This window comes from Lygodium microphyllum, chromosome 10 (assembly GCF_053477565.2).
Source record: "Lygodium microphyllum isolate KBCC chromosome 10, Lygodium_microphyllum_v1.1.10, whole genome shotgun sequence".
In the NCBI taxonomy this organism is placed as follows: Eukaryota; Viridiplantae; Streptophyta; class Polypodiopsida; order Schizaeales; family Lygodiaceae; genus Lygodium; species Lygodium microphyllum.
The window spans coordinates 42,592,430-42,607,421 of record NC_141144.1 but is presented as its reverse complement, the minus strand read 5'-3'; the positions used below and the strand labels follow the sequence as shown (position 1 = coordinate 42,607,421).

General features: G+C 41.5%; 1 protein-coding gene across 1 annotated transcript in view; it reads right to left on the bottom strand.

Moving 5' to 3' along the window:
- Positions 1-8,963: 8,963 nt before the first annotated feature.
- LOC148029936 (uncharacterized) overlaps positions 8,964-14,992 on the bottom strand; it is a 133,879-nt gene continuing 127,850 nt past the window's right edge. The window contains exon 24 of the mRNA XM_087686218.1: positions 8,964-10,184. Coding sequence (XP_087542344.1) covers positions 10,007-10,184 — 178 coding nt within the window. The 3' untranslated portion in view covers positions 8,964-10,006. The remainder of the gene's footprint in view (positions 10,185-14,992) is intronic.

Below are 14,992 nucleotides of genomic sequence, written 5' to 3'. Positions count from 1 at the left end.
GCTTATCTTCAGTGTCGTGAGCTAGTGAAATGGCGTCTTCAAGAGTAGCAGGCTTGAACATGTTAACTTCAGCGTAGTAATGCCCAAGGAGTCTAGACAAATACTTCCGCTTATGTGTCGTCTCTGGTACGTCTTCAAGCATGCGTAGCTGGAGAAGTGCATTCCAAAAATGCTCTGTATACTGAGGTATAGGCTCACAATCCCGTTGCTGGAGTAGATCCCATTGCTTGATAGCTTTCTCATGAAATTGCGGTGGAAGGAAATTCTGCATGAACTTCTTCTTGAAATCTTCCCAAGTAGCAGGACATTCTATGCTCTTGTGTACTACAGTCCACCAAAGTGATGCTCTATCTACCAAATGATTAGTAACACACTTGATTTTATCTTTTTCTGCATAGGTTTCCTCATGGAAATAGTCATCAAACTGACTAATGAATGCTAGAACAGTCTTTCCTTCTCGTATGCCATTGAAAGTACGAAATTTGAAACTTCGTTTACTTATCTTTGATTCCTTGCGAATGGTTTGAGCTTCAAGAGTGGCGTCGATGGTACGTCGAATCAAATCTTCAGCTTGAGGTTCTTCTTTGTCGATAGACGCTCTTTGTAATTTTGCCAATTGCGCTTGCAATGCTTGCCTAGCCCTTCGTTCTTCTTCCAATTGCATCATGATTAAGTCCAGCTTTTGCTCCATCGTAGGCTCAAGTAGGTCGTCTTCAGCCATAAGATCATCCATATGTGATTCCGTCATCCTGTAAAACTCAAAAGATCTTTCTCACTCAAAATCAAGTTAGCGGGATGAGCATAGTTCAAATTCGGGGTTACAAGGCTTATGTGTTTTTGGGTATTTCTTTCTCAATCTTCAGAAAATCTGCGATTTTTCCTTCTTCGTATGCTGAAAATGCTTCAGCAAACCTGCGTATGGATAGAATACCTTCCAACGAACAACTTTGCAGTTCGGAGTTTCTGCGCAGGAATAGCCCTTTTAAGAGTTTTGAGCACAAGTCAGTTCTGACTCCAGTTGACTAGTCTGACTTACAGAGTTGCAGAGTTGCAGAGTTGCAGAGTTGCAGAACTTAGCCGACTTAGTGAACTTGCAGAACTTGATCACAGATTACTTGCAGAACTTGATTTCTTTGGTGTGGGACCTGGAGTTGTTGACTTACAGAGAGAGAGATCACTTGTCTTACTTGATTTGAGTAAGCTTAATGGATTAAGCTTAGTGGGGGGGGGGGGGGACTAATCAGAAAACGGCACAGATTTCGTGGGGAGGGGGGGGGCGTTTTTTTCGCTGCCCGAAAAAATCGGAGGCCCCTCTGAGACCTCGATGACAATTTATGAAGCTTTTAAGCTTCTTTTAAAGCTTATAAGCTTTAGGATTAAACTTTTGAAGAGATAAGATATGGAGTTTCTCACTGTTTGCCCACGACTTGATAATGGAGATGAAGGAGTGATCCTCCGCCTGTACAGCCCGGCCCTTCGCGATCTGATGACAAAAACAAGGGTTCTTCATCGCCATAAGTCTGCATGTATCGACGGTTCGCGACGAGATTGACCGTAGAGCCCGATTGTTCCAGGAGCTCCGCCTTCGCACGAGATGGGTAGCGATTGGAAGCTCTTGATCTCAGCTCCGCTCTGATACCACTGGTGCACAGATCGGTCGCTGTATGCTCACGTAGTGAATCCCGAAAGGTCCCCAAGAACAATAAACTCCACTTTTTGCACAAGTTACAAGGTAAAAAGCATGAACGACAAGAGCAAGAGACTAATTGGGTTCAATCTTCCCCCCATGCCTTGTGTGAGTGCTTCACAAAGTATGTATTTTATGTATATTTCTTCTTCATGCTCAATAATAGCCCAATTTACAAAAATATATCAAGCTTTTAGCTTTTGAGTTTGCTTTTACAAAAATAGGAATAAAGCTAATGGACGGTGCCCAAAAAGTCTGGCACGCCCAATACAATGTCCAAATAGAAATAACATATCCGTGCACATAGGCGCATACAAAATAATGATAAATAATCGATGCCTCAATAGACATAACAAAATATAGGCGTGGTGCCTATCAAAATATAATCCATAGGTCGAATACTCGCTAAACTCCAATGATTTCCTCCGCCACTGTTGCTATCTCTACACATCAACTGAAGCATTCACAATCGTTAGTAAAATAATACAATTAAACCGACAAAAGTGAATACCTAGCAGTCTTCAGCTACATAAATAAATCAACTAGTTAGAAATAAATCCTAACCTTAATTTATTACGAGTGCGCACTCTAAACTCATAAACGTTTATTAATTTAATATGCATTTTGTGGAATCACCCGCTATGGAATCACCCATGTACACACTAAATTAATGAAACGCCCGAAACAGACATGCGTCCCCATCAACTTCTCGCACAAAAAATCTACTTTGTGTATGAGCCCCGGTCATCAAAGTTTACGGAATCCACCGTAAAATCTCACGAAATCCACCGTGGCACGGAATCCACCGTGAAATATGCCTCCTGGCATCATTGACATATAAGTACAAGTATGATTACATCATACCTTAAGATTTACATTTAAACCTAATGTCTTCACCCTATGCCTTTATATTTATCCATTGTTTGAATCAAGAATGATCATCTACCAATCATAGAATAAAAACTCTATATAAACATGTGAAGGGTGGCAATCCTCTACTATTGAGAGCAATAGTTAACACATGTAAGGGCATAACAATTAGTGATCTCTTAAACTCAAACCAAGGTCATTGTTGAATTGGGAAGTTGAGAACAATTGTAAGGTTCACATGATCGGTAATGTCCCAATATCGATGACATATCAAGTCTATAGCCCTAGGAGATATGGAAAGCATCCAATGTACAATTGAAAGCTATGCCTACCCTTACGATGCTCCATCATGGAGGCAATCTTTCATACATGCAAAAAAAATTACATCCTACACATCATGGTGCATCCTCCTCTCACCTTCTGCACATACATATGCATGTATGTGTACATAAGAAAGCACGTATATACAAATTCTCACATATTCAACTCTTATATCTCTTGGATGAATCCATCCATGTTAGTACCTTGCATAGTCTCTTTTATGTGGGTGAAAGAGCAGCCTAGGTTTGTGAGAGGTCTTTATGTAGGGCAAGAAGGCTATCATAGAGCGAGCTTAATTAAGGTGAAGGAGAGAGGGTTACGAAGAAGTGTGGCGGCAGATCTCATTGTTGTATTTAGAGTTCAGGATGTCGCATTTGAGAAGAGAGAGATTGTGTGCGATAGAAGGCATTTGAGCATGTATGCATGCGCGTGCTTACGTGTGCATGCACCTGTGCAATTACACGTGCGTGTGTGGAATCGGACAAAGCACGAGATCAGGGCGTGCCACAGATCTACACGCTTGCCTCTGGAGTCGGTAGGGATCGCCGTGACACGATCGTTTTGTGGGAGTTTTGGAGTGTGAATAAAGCCCTTTTGGAGGATGTACGCATATGACCTTCACCAATCTAGGTACATGACTTAATGTGTGATTATCTCACTTGCATCTCGAGATAATACTTAAAGGCTTAGCAAGGCTTCGCAAAGAGGTAGGCTGCCCATCCAAATTTTTGTCAAACTTCCAAGAAATTTGATACCTCTCTTGATCACATATTTCTATTGACGTCATTAGGCCACTTCACCTAAGTTGCCTTGAAACATGAAGGGTTGTACACCTTCCACTCTCACATTTGAGCACTCAGCTGACACAAACCCTTGGTACACGGAGCTACACTAATCACCGATGCCTTGCGAGTGTTTTATGTATACAAATTATAGGGCATTAGACTCGATAGCACAATAAATGAATTGGACTACTCTCAATTCTACATTTGCAAACATAGTTGTTGCTCGTTCAAACTTTGGTTAAGCTTCCAAAACATTAGGTGGCCTTGTTAAATACCATTAGCTCTCTTATTAAAGATAACATTAGATGGTCTTGTTCAATGTCATTAGCTCTCTAATTAAGCAATGTGCGCCATGGATGCTCAATGACTTGATGTTTCTTGTAAATGCACGTCCAAAAGTACACCTTTAGCCTTAGGAAATTTGGAATTTCAATTGGATGGATGGATGGGTGCAGGCTGTAGGAGATTTCATCTTCAACTCTGTTGACTCAAACAACGCATTGTAGCAGCCTATCAAGGCAAAAACCCAAAAAGAGTCTTCATGCGCATGAAGAAGATGGCAATCGAGGCCTTCCCTCATCGTCCAAGCCCAAGAACAAACCACAGAATGGACTATTATGAGTTACTCCCTAAAGAACCGGGCCAATCTACTGACATCTCATTGCATCCATCCATGTGAATGTATATTACAAGTTTGGACAATCTTGGGGCATATCAATAAAGCAAGCATCTATGCTAATTATTGTCTTAGTCGAATACACACAAAAAAATCTCACTTCTTTCATTTTCCAAACACTTACATTTGATTGCCAAACACTAACACTAGTCCAATAAGTGTGGACTTTTACTTTCAGAAGGGTTTTTTTCATTCAATTCTATTGGTTCTCAATGAAGTGTACCTCAATCATAAGATGGTATAGGAATGCAGTTTTATGCAATGCTAGCTAGCTAGATAATTGTGAGCTTTTTATTCTATGACATCCATGCTTTGATGGGTTCACTCTCCTCTCCAAGAATAGGGTGGTACGGAGTGTTACCAGTGAGAGTGGGAGACATATATGTGGTGTGTATTAGTAGAGCAGCAATAGGAAGTTAATGGGTTAGATGCGACCTTTTACATTTCAAGTTTTCCTATCATTGTCTTGCTTATGATGTCTCTTCCACGGTGGAGTATTCTTGCATCACTTTTGTCATAGTATTTTTCGTTGGCAAGGAAATCTTTGTCATTTCCTTGCTTATGATGTCTCTTTTATATGGTGGAGGATTGTTACATAACTTTGTGAGAAGTTATTTTTTTGGCCTTCGAGAGCTTGAAAAATTTGAAACCATTAAAACTATTCACGCCATGCATTGGCACCACCATTTCAAACCTTGTTACATAGTTACTAAGGATTAGAGAATCTAGCTACAAAAACGTTTCTAGCATTACTTGGATACTTGACCTCACTCCCTCACTGTTGGAGCAAATTGCTAATTGACTCAAAATGCTCATAATAATATTTAGATGTGAAATACCCCTTATTTTGTGTTTTAGCATCTTTTTTGTAACCCCAATAGCTATGACTAATGACACATGTAGGTCAATTGACTTGCTTGAGTCAATGTAATTGTAATGTATGGATGGGTGCTACAATATAGTAGGGAGCACATTCAACATGACTTCTTGGGGAATAATTGGAGTACCCTCCCTTAAAAACAAGGGTAGTACTCTTCAAGGAATCACCCCACATGGCTTGCACATTGACATGAATTTATGAGTCCTCTCTCTCTCTCTCTCTCTCTCTCTCTCTCTCTCTCTCTTTGTGTGTGTGTGTGTGCATGCGCGTGCGCGCGCGCAAACGGACTTAGAAGAGTATTGAGAGGCTACTAGTGATGATGATTGCTCGTATGATACGAAGCAAACCATTGGTACCTTATGAGATTATTATAGTAGAGATTGGAGTAGCACCTATTTGTCACAATGGCAATATTTTACTTTAGTAGCTTGCCTATAGAGAATATGGGAGCTCCCTAGAGATAGGTATCCACAATTGGCATTGACTTTCTCTAGACAATCAACAGAGAGTGTGGACACACATTACTTGTATGTAAAGGTGTAGTCATGGTTTAAGACATATGGATTATATGGATATACTCCCACCACTCCAATACAATTGGATTGTCATACTTTGATCCTACTCATATAGAGTGGAATCAATTTATCAAATTAGACATTGTGAAGACTGATATAGATTATAGATGTGTGCATCCCTTAAGAGCACCTTGGTATGAAGATGATGTAGTATTAATGTCATTTCCTACATGTGTCAGTGGAGGGTTTCATTGTGGGTAATGGAGTAGGAGGACCAAATATGCCTAGGACTACTTTTATTGGAGCTCCAAGCATATAGATATAAGCTTCTAAGTAGTAGGACAAAAACAAAGGTAGAGTCAACAAGCCAACAGGTTCTTATAAAAATTTTCGGTGCTAGCTCACTAAATGCTATAATGAAGATGTTACCACTACAATAATGCTACCACATACCATCCATGAGTCAGAGGAATCACATGTGACCATGCAACCACACTTCCTACAACATGCACCTACCACCCCGTTGATGTGTGCAACCCCTTACCTCTAGTTGATTTGAGCCATCATCACTCACCATTAGCAACAACTATCTCCCCTTAGTGGAAATGAGGTCATGACACATGTTCTTGCCTTCACGAGAGTACATTGTTTTAAGAGAGTCATGTTGATTAGGGTGGAACCCTCAAGTTAGTTGAAGGATGATCGAGAGATCATTTTGTACACGATGATAGCTTGTACTTGTAGTAGTCATAGTTAATCCTTTCATTTTCATCGTTCTTCAATGGAGACATGGTCAAATGTACTCATTTCTTTGTCCCATAGACTATTTTGCCTCTATATATAAACTAGACTTGCATGTGCCATCCAATTGTAATGATGGGCACATACAAGGCCATTGTAGGGCTTGTACCAATATCTATCCTTGCCCCATCCTGAGGTGGAGAAAGTAGATTTACAAGCATTGATGGATCTTTAGGTGTGATCCTTTTTTATCAACATGCTAAGCCATGCAAAGCTAGATATAGAGGCATATGTATCAATAGGGTGGGGAGAGCGCAAGCTAGAGAGAAGAAGAAGAGTACATGTAGGAGTTTTTTGTGAAGAGAAGAGCTACTTTATGGAAGTTTTATTGATGTGAAGAAAATGGACTATACCTTTGACTTGCAAATATACATTGAGACAATGTGTGAGAGAAATTGTAGTTGTTGCTTGAATATCTAAGCATGTGGTTCAAGATCATGACTATTCTAATTTTGTGAGATAGGTGGAGGCTTCTTGAAGGTGATTAGATGACTTCACTAGTTGTAAGCTTTGATCTACAAAGAGATAGTGACTTCTTGCTTTTCTTTGCACCTTGAAAGCATGAATGTAAATTTTTGCATCATTGGATCACCTTCAAAAAGAAAATCATTTGGAAGTTTGGATCATCCTCTCAAAAAGCAAAAACTACACTATTGTCTGATAAGGAAATGTGTTGCAAAATACCTTGGATATCAACCTTAATGAGACAAATCAAAGCATGGAATGGGAGAGATCCAAATTATTTTAAAATTCTACCCCATCATTGCTCACAAACTATACCATACATTATATCATCACATGGTTGGCTCCCTTTCCTCATGTGCCCAATCACATAAATTAAGAAACAAATTGATGGCACATGTAGCATAAAAGACACATTGACATGATCAATCTTACATCATCACACCATGTCACAAACATACAAATTTCCACTAAGAACTACATGCATGAAGAACCTTACAATGATAGATGATCTTGACCTTCCATAATGATAACTCAAATGTACACCCTTGACAAGAATCTAAATAAATCATGGACAACAATGAATGACATATGGTTGTTTTCTACTATGTTTTGAACTTTTGCAAGAATCAAATGTCAAGAATCAAACATTTGGACAATGGAACTTTGCCTTAAATGATTAGGATTTTTTTTTTCAATCTATGAGCCTTCATAATAAATACATAACTATAACATGGTTCTTGGAAAATTTAAGTGAGCTTCATGAACATGATAACCTTTCAATGAGACCTAGTACAAAACTAATGTCCAAGCAACATGTTTTAATTAAAGAACTTACTGCATATATTAAAAAAACAACTCAACCGAAAGCAAAATCTTTCAAAGCCTCCTCTCCTGATGCAATATAATGATAGGGTAAACGAACACTTCTTCCTGCACACACATTATTTACTTATTTCCATCTACATAGGGTAAAGGGACCAATAGATTGTCATCTAACAATCCTCCATTACAATTTATTTTTCCAAGTGAGTTTGCCTAAATGTTTTTTAATGGTCAAACTATTTATATTATATAGAGCTCAAAGAAAAAATATTAGGATATTTTGATATTTTTATGAAGTAGCCTTAGTTACAAATGAAAGATTCATAAAAGAGGGACAACAAGGGGCCAATAGAGTGACACTCGAGGATGCATTGCTTTAGGGTTTTACAAAATCTAAAATATAAAAAACTTTACATGGCTCAATCGTTTGACTTAAGTTAAAGCTCATTTGTAATTTTAAAAAATTCATATTATATTGTTAAGTGGCTTAAAAAACCACATCTTTCTTGTAAAATTGTCACTCAATTGGGGTGGGGTGTGTTTTCCTTTTGGAGGGCGCTACTTTATTGGCCCCTTTACCTTATTGTTTCTTTCCATGTTCATGTTACTTCTTTCCACCTATATGGTTTTGAGTTTGCCAAAGCACCAATATTTGGTTGAGAATGCTACCCTTACTCTTAAGGTATGCAACATGGAACTACATGTACTATTTCAAAGCTGAAATCACCAATGCATCCAGGCTTGGTTCTCAGAACCATCTGTGCTTGGTGCTCAAAACCATGCATCACAATTTTTTGAACCATATATGGACCCAAATAAATACATTTTCATCACACCAATTTTTTTTTGCTCTCTTGCTGAATTAGGAGCATAACCACCTATCAAATAAGTTGCATTCTCAGCATCAGTAACAATAAAAGCATCAATATCTTATCCGATATAAGAAGCCTGCAACAATAATCAGAAAGCAAACATACCAGCCAATACGAATTCCATGGTAAAAAACACTGTTATCCTTATGAAAGGGAATGCTTCTCATATACTGTGTTATTTATGCTCAACAGAATGAAAACATTCAATTTCCTTTAAAGACTATGCCACACCTTAAGCTACTACCTTCCAGAGAAAACACTGGCAGCATTGCATTGTACAATAATGCTCAAACCTAGTTGCTTCAAACTTTCCAAGCTTTTTTGCCTATGTAAAAACATTGCTTGCCAGGCTCAACCTTCTTCATGTCCATCATAACTACTTGTGTCAGACTTTCCTTCATAGCCACCTCTTGTTGCCTCCATGAATATACATTAGGTGAAACGAAAACCATTTGAGTAATCATAAGTGATGAGAATGATCTAAGTTGTCACAGATCTACCTCCACAATCACACAACTTAGAAACACTACCTTGACCTTTCACATAATGCCCATGAAAATGGGGTTGATGTTGCTCCATCGAATACCCTATGCACTTCAAGAAAATAGTGCCCCCAGTGTCAGCTCCTGAGAGCATGGAATTGTTGGTTAGAGGCTGATAATTGAAGCTGCAATCATGTCTCCTAGCTCTATTCCTCCACGCACAAGATTTGATGAAATGTTGGGTGACAGCACAAGAAGCTGTAACTGCAAATCTTTTACAAACATCCTAAGATCGCATGACCAATGGTTTCAAAAAACTCCGCTCTGCACATGATGTGGCATAAAAACCATTATGTGACAGATAACCCTCTGATGTGGTTACTGTTATACTTTGATCCTTTAAAACTGAACTTGAGATGCTGCGGTACAACTTTTAAGAAAACACATTGCCGAGTAAGAAGAATCACAGAACGAGACATTTCACCAATAGCCAGACCTTATATACACATGGTTTCACAATCATGGTGGCTACCATTTGCAGCAGTCTCCAATGTTCATCCTTTAATCAATGGTAACACCAACTTCTCTTGGCTTACTTTTGAAACTGTGAATTTGAACATGATTGACTATGAGACAAACTGGTATAATGTCATGCCACATAAACATCAGTGTGGCATGGTAAGCTTTTCTACAAGAGAATGAACGAAAAAATGCTTTCAGCCAGCTTTGCTGGAATAAATTAAAGGGATTTTCAAATACAAAGCAATGGACTGCACTACAAAATTGAGCAGCCTCGTAGTGAAGCTTGCTGGGTTTACACCAATGAAGGATCATCCTTCATCTCCTAAGAGACGGCTCGCCAACTTCTGAACCTTTGAAGAGAGCTCAGCATCAAATGTCACATTTGTAACAAGGAGTTCAATGTCATGATGCAGCGCCTCCAGGCTACGATAGTAATTATTCTCAAGCCTGGCCTTGATGGTTTCCAATGACAAAGGAACAAGGGTTCTGTATGGAGTAACAAAAGGTCAGAAATCTGTAACAGTATACTTCTCAAATAACAAGAGTGAAGTTCTCTGAAAATATAGCACTGGTGAAAGAGTGGACAAAATGCTTAGTTACACTAGTGATTTGATAATAAGAGAGCTGTGAAAGGAAGTAACTGAAAGAGCCCCTGCATCCCATGCCTTTCCCAGCAGCTTTTCCTCGCCTCTTGTGCCCAATTTAATGCAAGACAGGAGAAAGATTTATGAGGATCCCAAAACTAATAAAGTACTTGGTCAAACCCAGACATCAACAGGTACCAGGCCCTGCATCTACATCAATATAGTCCAAATACGAGTTTTTTCAACCAGAGTTGTTGTTCCTTAGACATACCTCATCTAATGGCATTAGGATTGATCCCAAAAAGGTGAAAATAATGCTCAATTTGCCTAATCTTTGAGCCGTTGTGCAAGTGAAATTGGTTTGGGTCTTTCCAAATTATTTTGGAAGTTTATAAAGCACTATGCTGATTGTAAAGTCCTTGAACCCTTGGCTTAAGGGCATCCAACGAAAACAAAACTAGTGAGGTTGATCCATGTTTTCAAACATTGAAATGGTTGGTCATGACTAAACCAATGTTGCAGATAGTTGGTCTGATTAGAGCTTACAAGGTTCATACAAAGGCCAGTAATTATGCCATAGGTGCCGCCTTATGTCAAATGAATCCCTGATGGATGCCCTAAGCTTACCAATACCCAGACACATTGTGAGGTTTTTCCCTAAGAGACTAAATGGGTCTAAAGGGATAGTGACACATGGACTAGCCATAACAAGAAAAGAAAGGGAATGCTTTGTGCCCTAAGGCCGGCAAGATGTAGAAAGCACTTGCTACTAGAAGATTTTGTTTACTAGGATAGTGTGGCATGGTTTTCCCTATTGGCTAGCAAAGGTTTTGCCTACCACTACAACAGTTGTGAGTTAAAAGTTGGTGTATCATCATGAAGTTGGCTTCGATAGCATAAAGGTCAATTTGACAGGCATAGAAGATCTGGTGTTTATCCAGGTACTATATCTAAAAAATATCTTGTATAGAGAACGCTTTTAGCTGCCTTGGAATGATCAGGATATAAGGATCTGTATGTTTTCTGGATCGAGATACAAAGGACCAGAAGCTATCTGATTAGGGGCATGAAACATCAGTTTTTGAGAGCATGTAGATGGGGTCTTACTAAGGAAGAAAACACTATGGTTAAAGATGATGTAAACCTATGTGAGGTGGCAAAAATGGCTACCCATGACATGCTTTAACTAAATGCCAATAAAGGTGGATGGCCATTTTTTTCAAGAATGTGGAGTACATGTTGTAATGGAAAATCAAAGGTGCTTTGGTGAGGTGACTGCAGCCAGAATAGCTGTCATTGCTACAAAAGCAGAAGTGTTGCAGTGCAGCCATGACAGGCGAAAGAATAAGAAATAATGAGTTGCTTCAAATCTCTAAAGAGCTTATGTCAAGGGTTGAAGGTGCTAATAGGGAAAGGAGAATTACAAAGGTGTGGAAGAATCGCTGGCTGTAAGCGAAGGGGATGTGGTGGTGCAAAGACAAAAGGAGAGCAGAGGGATGGTTGTGAAGGTGCTACTTTGGAGGTATTGAAGCTAGGTCTGTGGAGGCAGAGGATCTGAGATGGTTGTACTTGCAAAGAAAGACAGTGGAGAGGCTGTGAAGACAATGATAGAAAGGTGACAAAAGTGGAAGATAAGGGTAACAAATAAGCTAGTATCAAAGGTCCGACAACTTCAAAAGTGTGTTCGTGGAGATGTGGAGCCAGCTCATGGATTGAGATTGCCCTTGTGGATTGACGAGACTTTGCAGTTGAGGTCTCCCCAAAGGATTGTTTCAGAACTTCTAAACTACCTTGCAAGATCGAATAGAGAATTGTCATGCTGATGCTATTGCTTTGTCAACCCTGGGTAGAAAGTGTGATCTACTTGGATGAAGACCATGAGTACAGAGCTATCAAGTCTGAAAGAGAAAAATGTATTGTGTTTACAATGCTTGAGGTGATGTCCCTACCTTTTATTTTTGCAAGTGTGGCTAATTATATTACTAAAAAAAACTGATTATAACGGAGTGCTCATGCTCAACATACTAGCTGGAGCTGATGCAAAGTCACAAATACATAATGTATACAAGCCTCTCAAGGCAGTCTGGGGGGGATGGCGACAAGAAGCCATGGAGGGAGGGTGTATCGCCATCTGGGGCTGCCCGCCTGCATCATGAAGAAGAGGTCCTGGCCGCCCCAAGTGTGCAGGAAGTGAAAATGGAGCTCCTAACAAGCTCGAGACTCGCGCTGCACCTAGTCCCACAGTGGAAAGCTATGCCAAAGTCGTCTGTACTAAAAGGCTCTCCCCGCCGAAAACCTCCTGACAGCGTAGCGTACCTTCCAGATGTGCCATCTAGTAAGACCCCCTACAATCTCCCATACCTCAGAACAGTCTGCTATGGGCTCTAGTACCTGGTGGCTGGATAAAGCCTCCAAGCTGACCACTACGCAAGACCCATCGTCAATTATGAAAATCGTGTACTGCATCCCGGCCTCGTACAAAAGGTGACAGCCCTGATTGACTGCCTGCCAGCAAAAAGCTCCCCACGAGATATATCCAAGGTTGGGTGCTAGACAGCGGAGGATGCGGCATGCTCCTCTCCACACGAGATGTGCCGCCTCGCATGACCAAAGACAGTGCTTTGCAGTTTCCAAAAGCTGTTGTGGGTAGCGTTTACACCCTCCATCCTACTGCATCAAAGCTAGCCAACTCCCCACTACTAGACCTCCATGTGCCAAAAGCCATAGGAAATATGATATCCTCCTCGGCCTCCAGCTGTCCCATAGGCAACGCCAGAAAGTCCAACGGAAGGCATCCGTGATGCTCTGCTCCACCCAGTATCTGCTATGCGAAGGCGCCTAGTCCATGTCCTCCTACATCAGTACATGTCTCCCAATCCTAGTCGTGTACTCTAAGAATCTCAGTGGCTTCTTGGCAACCGCAATGGCCGGCCATAGCTACTCTCCAAGGTCTCACTCCAACTCATCAAGTGGCTTGCTCTCCCATATCCAGAGGTGCCACTCCCGAAACTCCTCCCAAAACACATAAGGGTCCAAATGCCATGTCTTCCCCTAAAGACCAACCACACGAATCCTCCTCCAAGGAAGGGCAACAATCTCCTCATCCTGCTACCCTCTCTCAAGGACCAAATGCCCCCCCTCCTGCACCATGAAGAAAATCCCATAGGGGGCGCCGCCCACTCTACCTGTCACACTTGTAGGGGGATACCTGCCGCTGAAAATCTAGCAGCCCATACCTCGCCAAGCTCTCGAATCAAGGGGTCAAGCCACCCCTGAGGTATCGCTACATTAATCTCTCTTCTCCTCAGCTCAGTTCCTCTCTAACAACCTGATGCCTACTGAAACACCTCTTGGTTCACCATCCTGTACACCTCCCGCCATGTCCTGATAGTATGAGCAGGGGCGGCGGCCTCCCAACCAGCCCATTGGATGTGGGGATACTCGCCAATCTGTATCTGTATCCCGTCTCGATATTTGATCTGGGGGTTCTAAACCACCGGCTAGCAGTCTATCTTCTCCTCGCATCCTAGGGAGCTTTGAATTAGGGCCTTACGGAGGCCTTGCCACACACGAAGTAGGCTGCGAAGGAAGGAGGATCTAGGGGGCGTGATCTGGACCGTCGTAAAGATCCATCTCAAGGATGGCCTCCAATCACCACCAAGCATCTGCACTCTTGGAAACCCTCTTGTAGTAGGACCTTCTAGGTCTGCCCTCCTAGTGTGAACCCGTGGACTACTAGCTTGCCCAAACGGGCCAGACTCTGGAACTCTGGGTCTATGATCCCAAGCCCTCCCTCAGACCGATGCTGGATAATGGTCACCCACGCCACCTTGGCCCGAGAATCCTTGGAAACGTCTGAACCAGCCAAGAGAAAATTCTCCACTCAGCGGCAAAGCTAAACTACATAAGACGAGGAAAAGCACCAACATGAGGCGATGTACAAAGCCATCACTAGGAGGACCTAGTTGATCACCAGGACTCAGCCACGAAAGGCGGGAAATACTCCAGTAGGTCAGCTTCTGCCTGATAGAGTCGAGAATTGGAAGAAACTACTGGGCAGGAGTGATGTCGAGTCCCACTTGGAACCCTAGGTATTGGACGGTCTGCCCACTGCACACCCATCCGAATCCCAAGTGGACGCCCCACTCCATGCTAGAGTCCGTGTCCGTAAGAAAACCGACTTTCACCAATTGATTTTCACTCCCGCTACAGTGCAAAACACCTCCAGAGCTAGTCTCACTCTCTCCAGTATTAGCTCATAGACCTCTATAAAAAAAGTGTTGTATCATCTGCATACTTTGAATTTAACAGCTCCGTCTCCTCTCTCATCGAAAGTCGAAGGCCATGTAGCCTGCTCACATGTGACTGGAGGAAGTAAGGCATTGCCTCTGCAAAGAGTAGGAACAGATACGAGGCCAGAGAACAACCCTATTGGACCGATCTCTCCAGCCGAAACTCCTGCCACCTATGAGAACCCTGCTGGTAGCCATCTGTAAACTGCAGAGACCTTGCGGATCCATGCCTGGGGGAAGTCCAACCTCACCATGGTGCCTTCTAAGAAGTCCCAATCAACCCTATCATAGGCTTTCTTGAAGTCCAGGAGAAGTATAGCCAATCCCTAACCACTGTGCTGGGCCCACTCAGTCACCTCGAAGAAGGTGAAGACATTGTCTAGGATGCTCCTATCCTAGACAACTTGTTTGTGTGTCA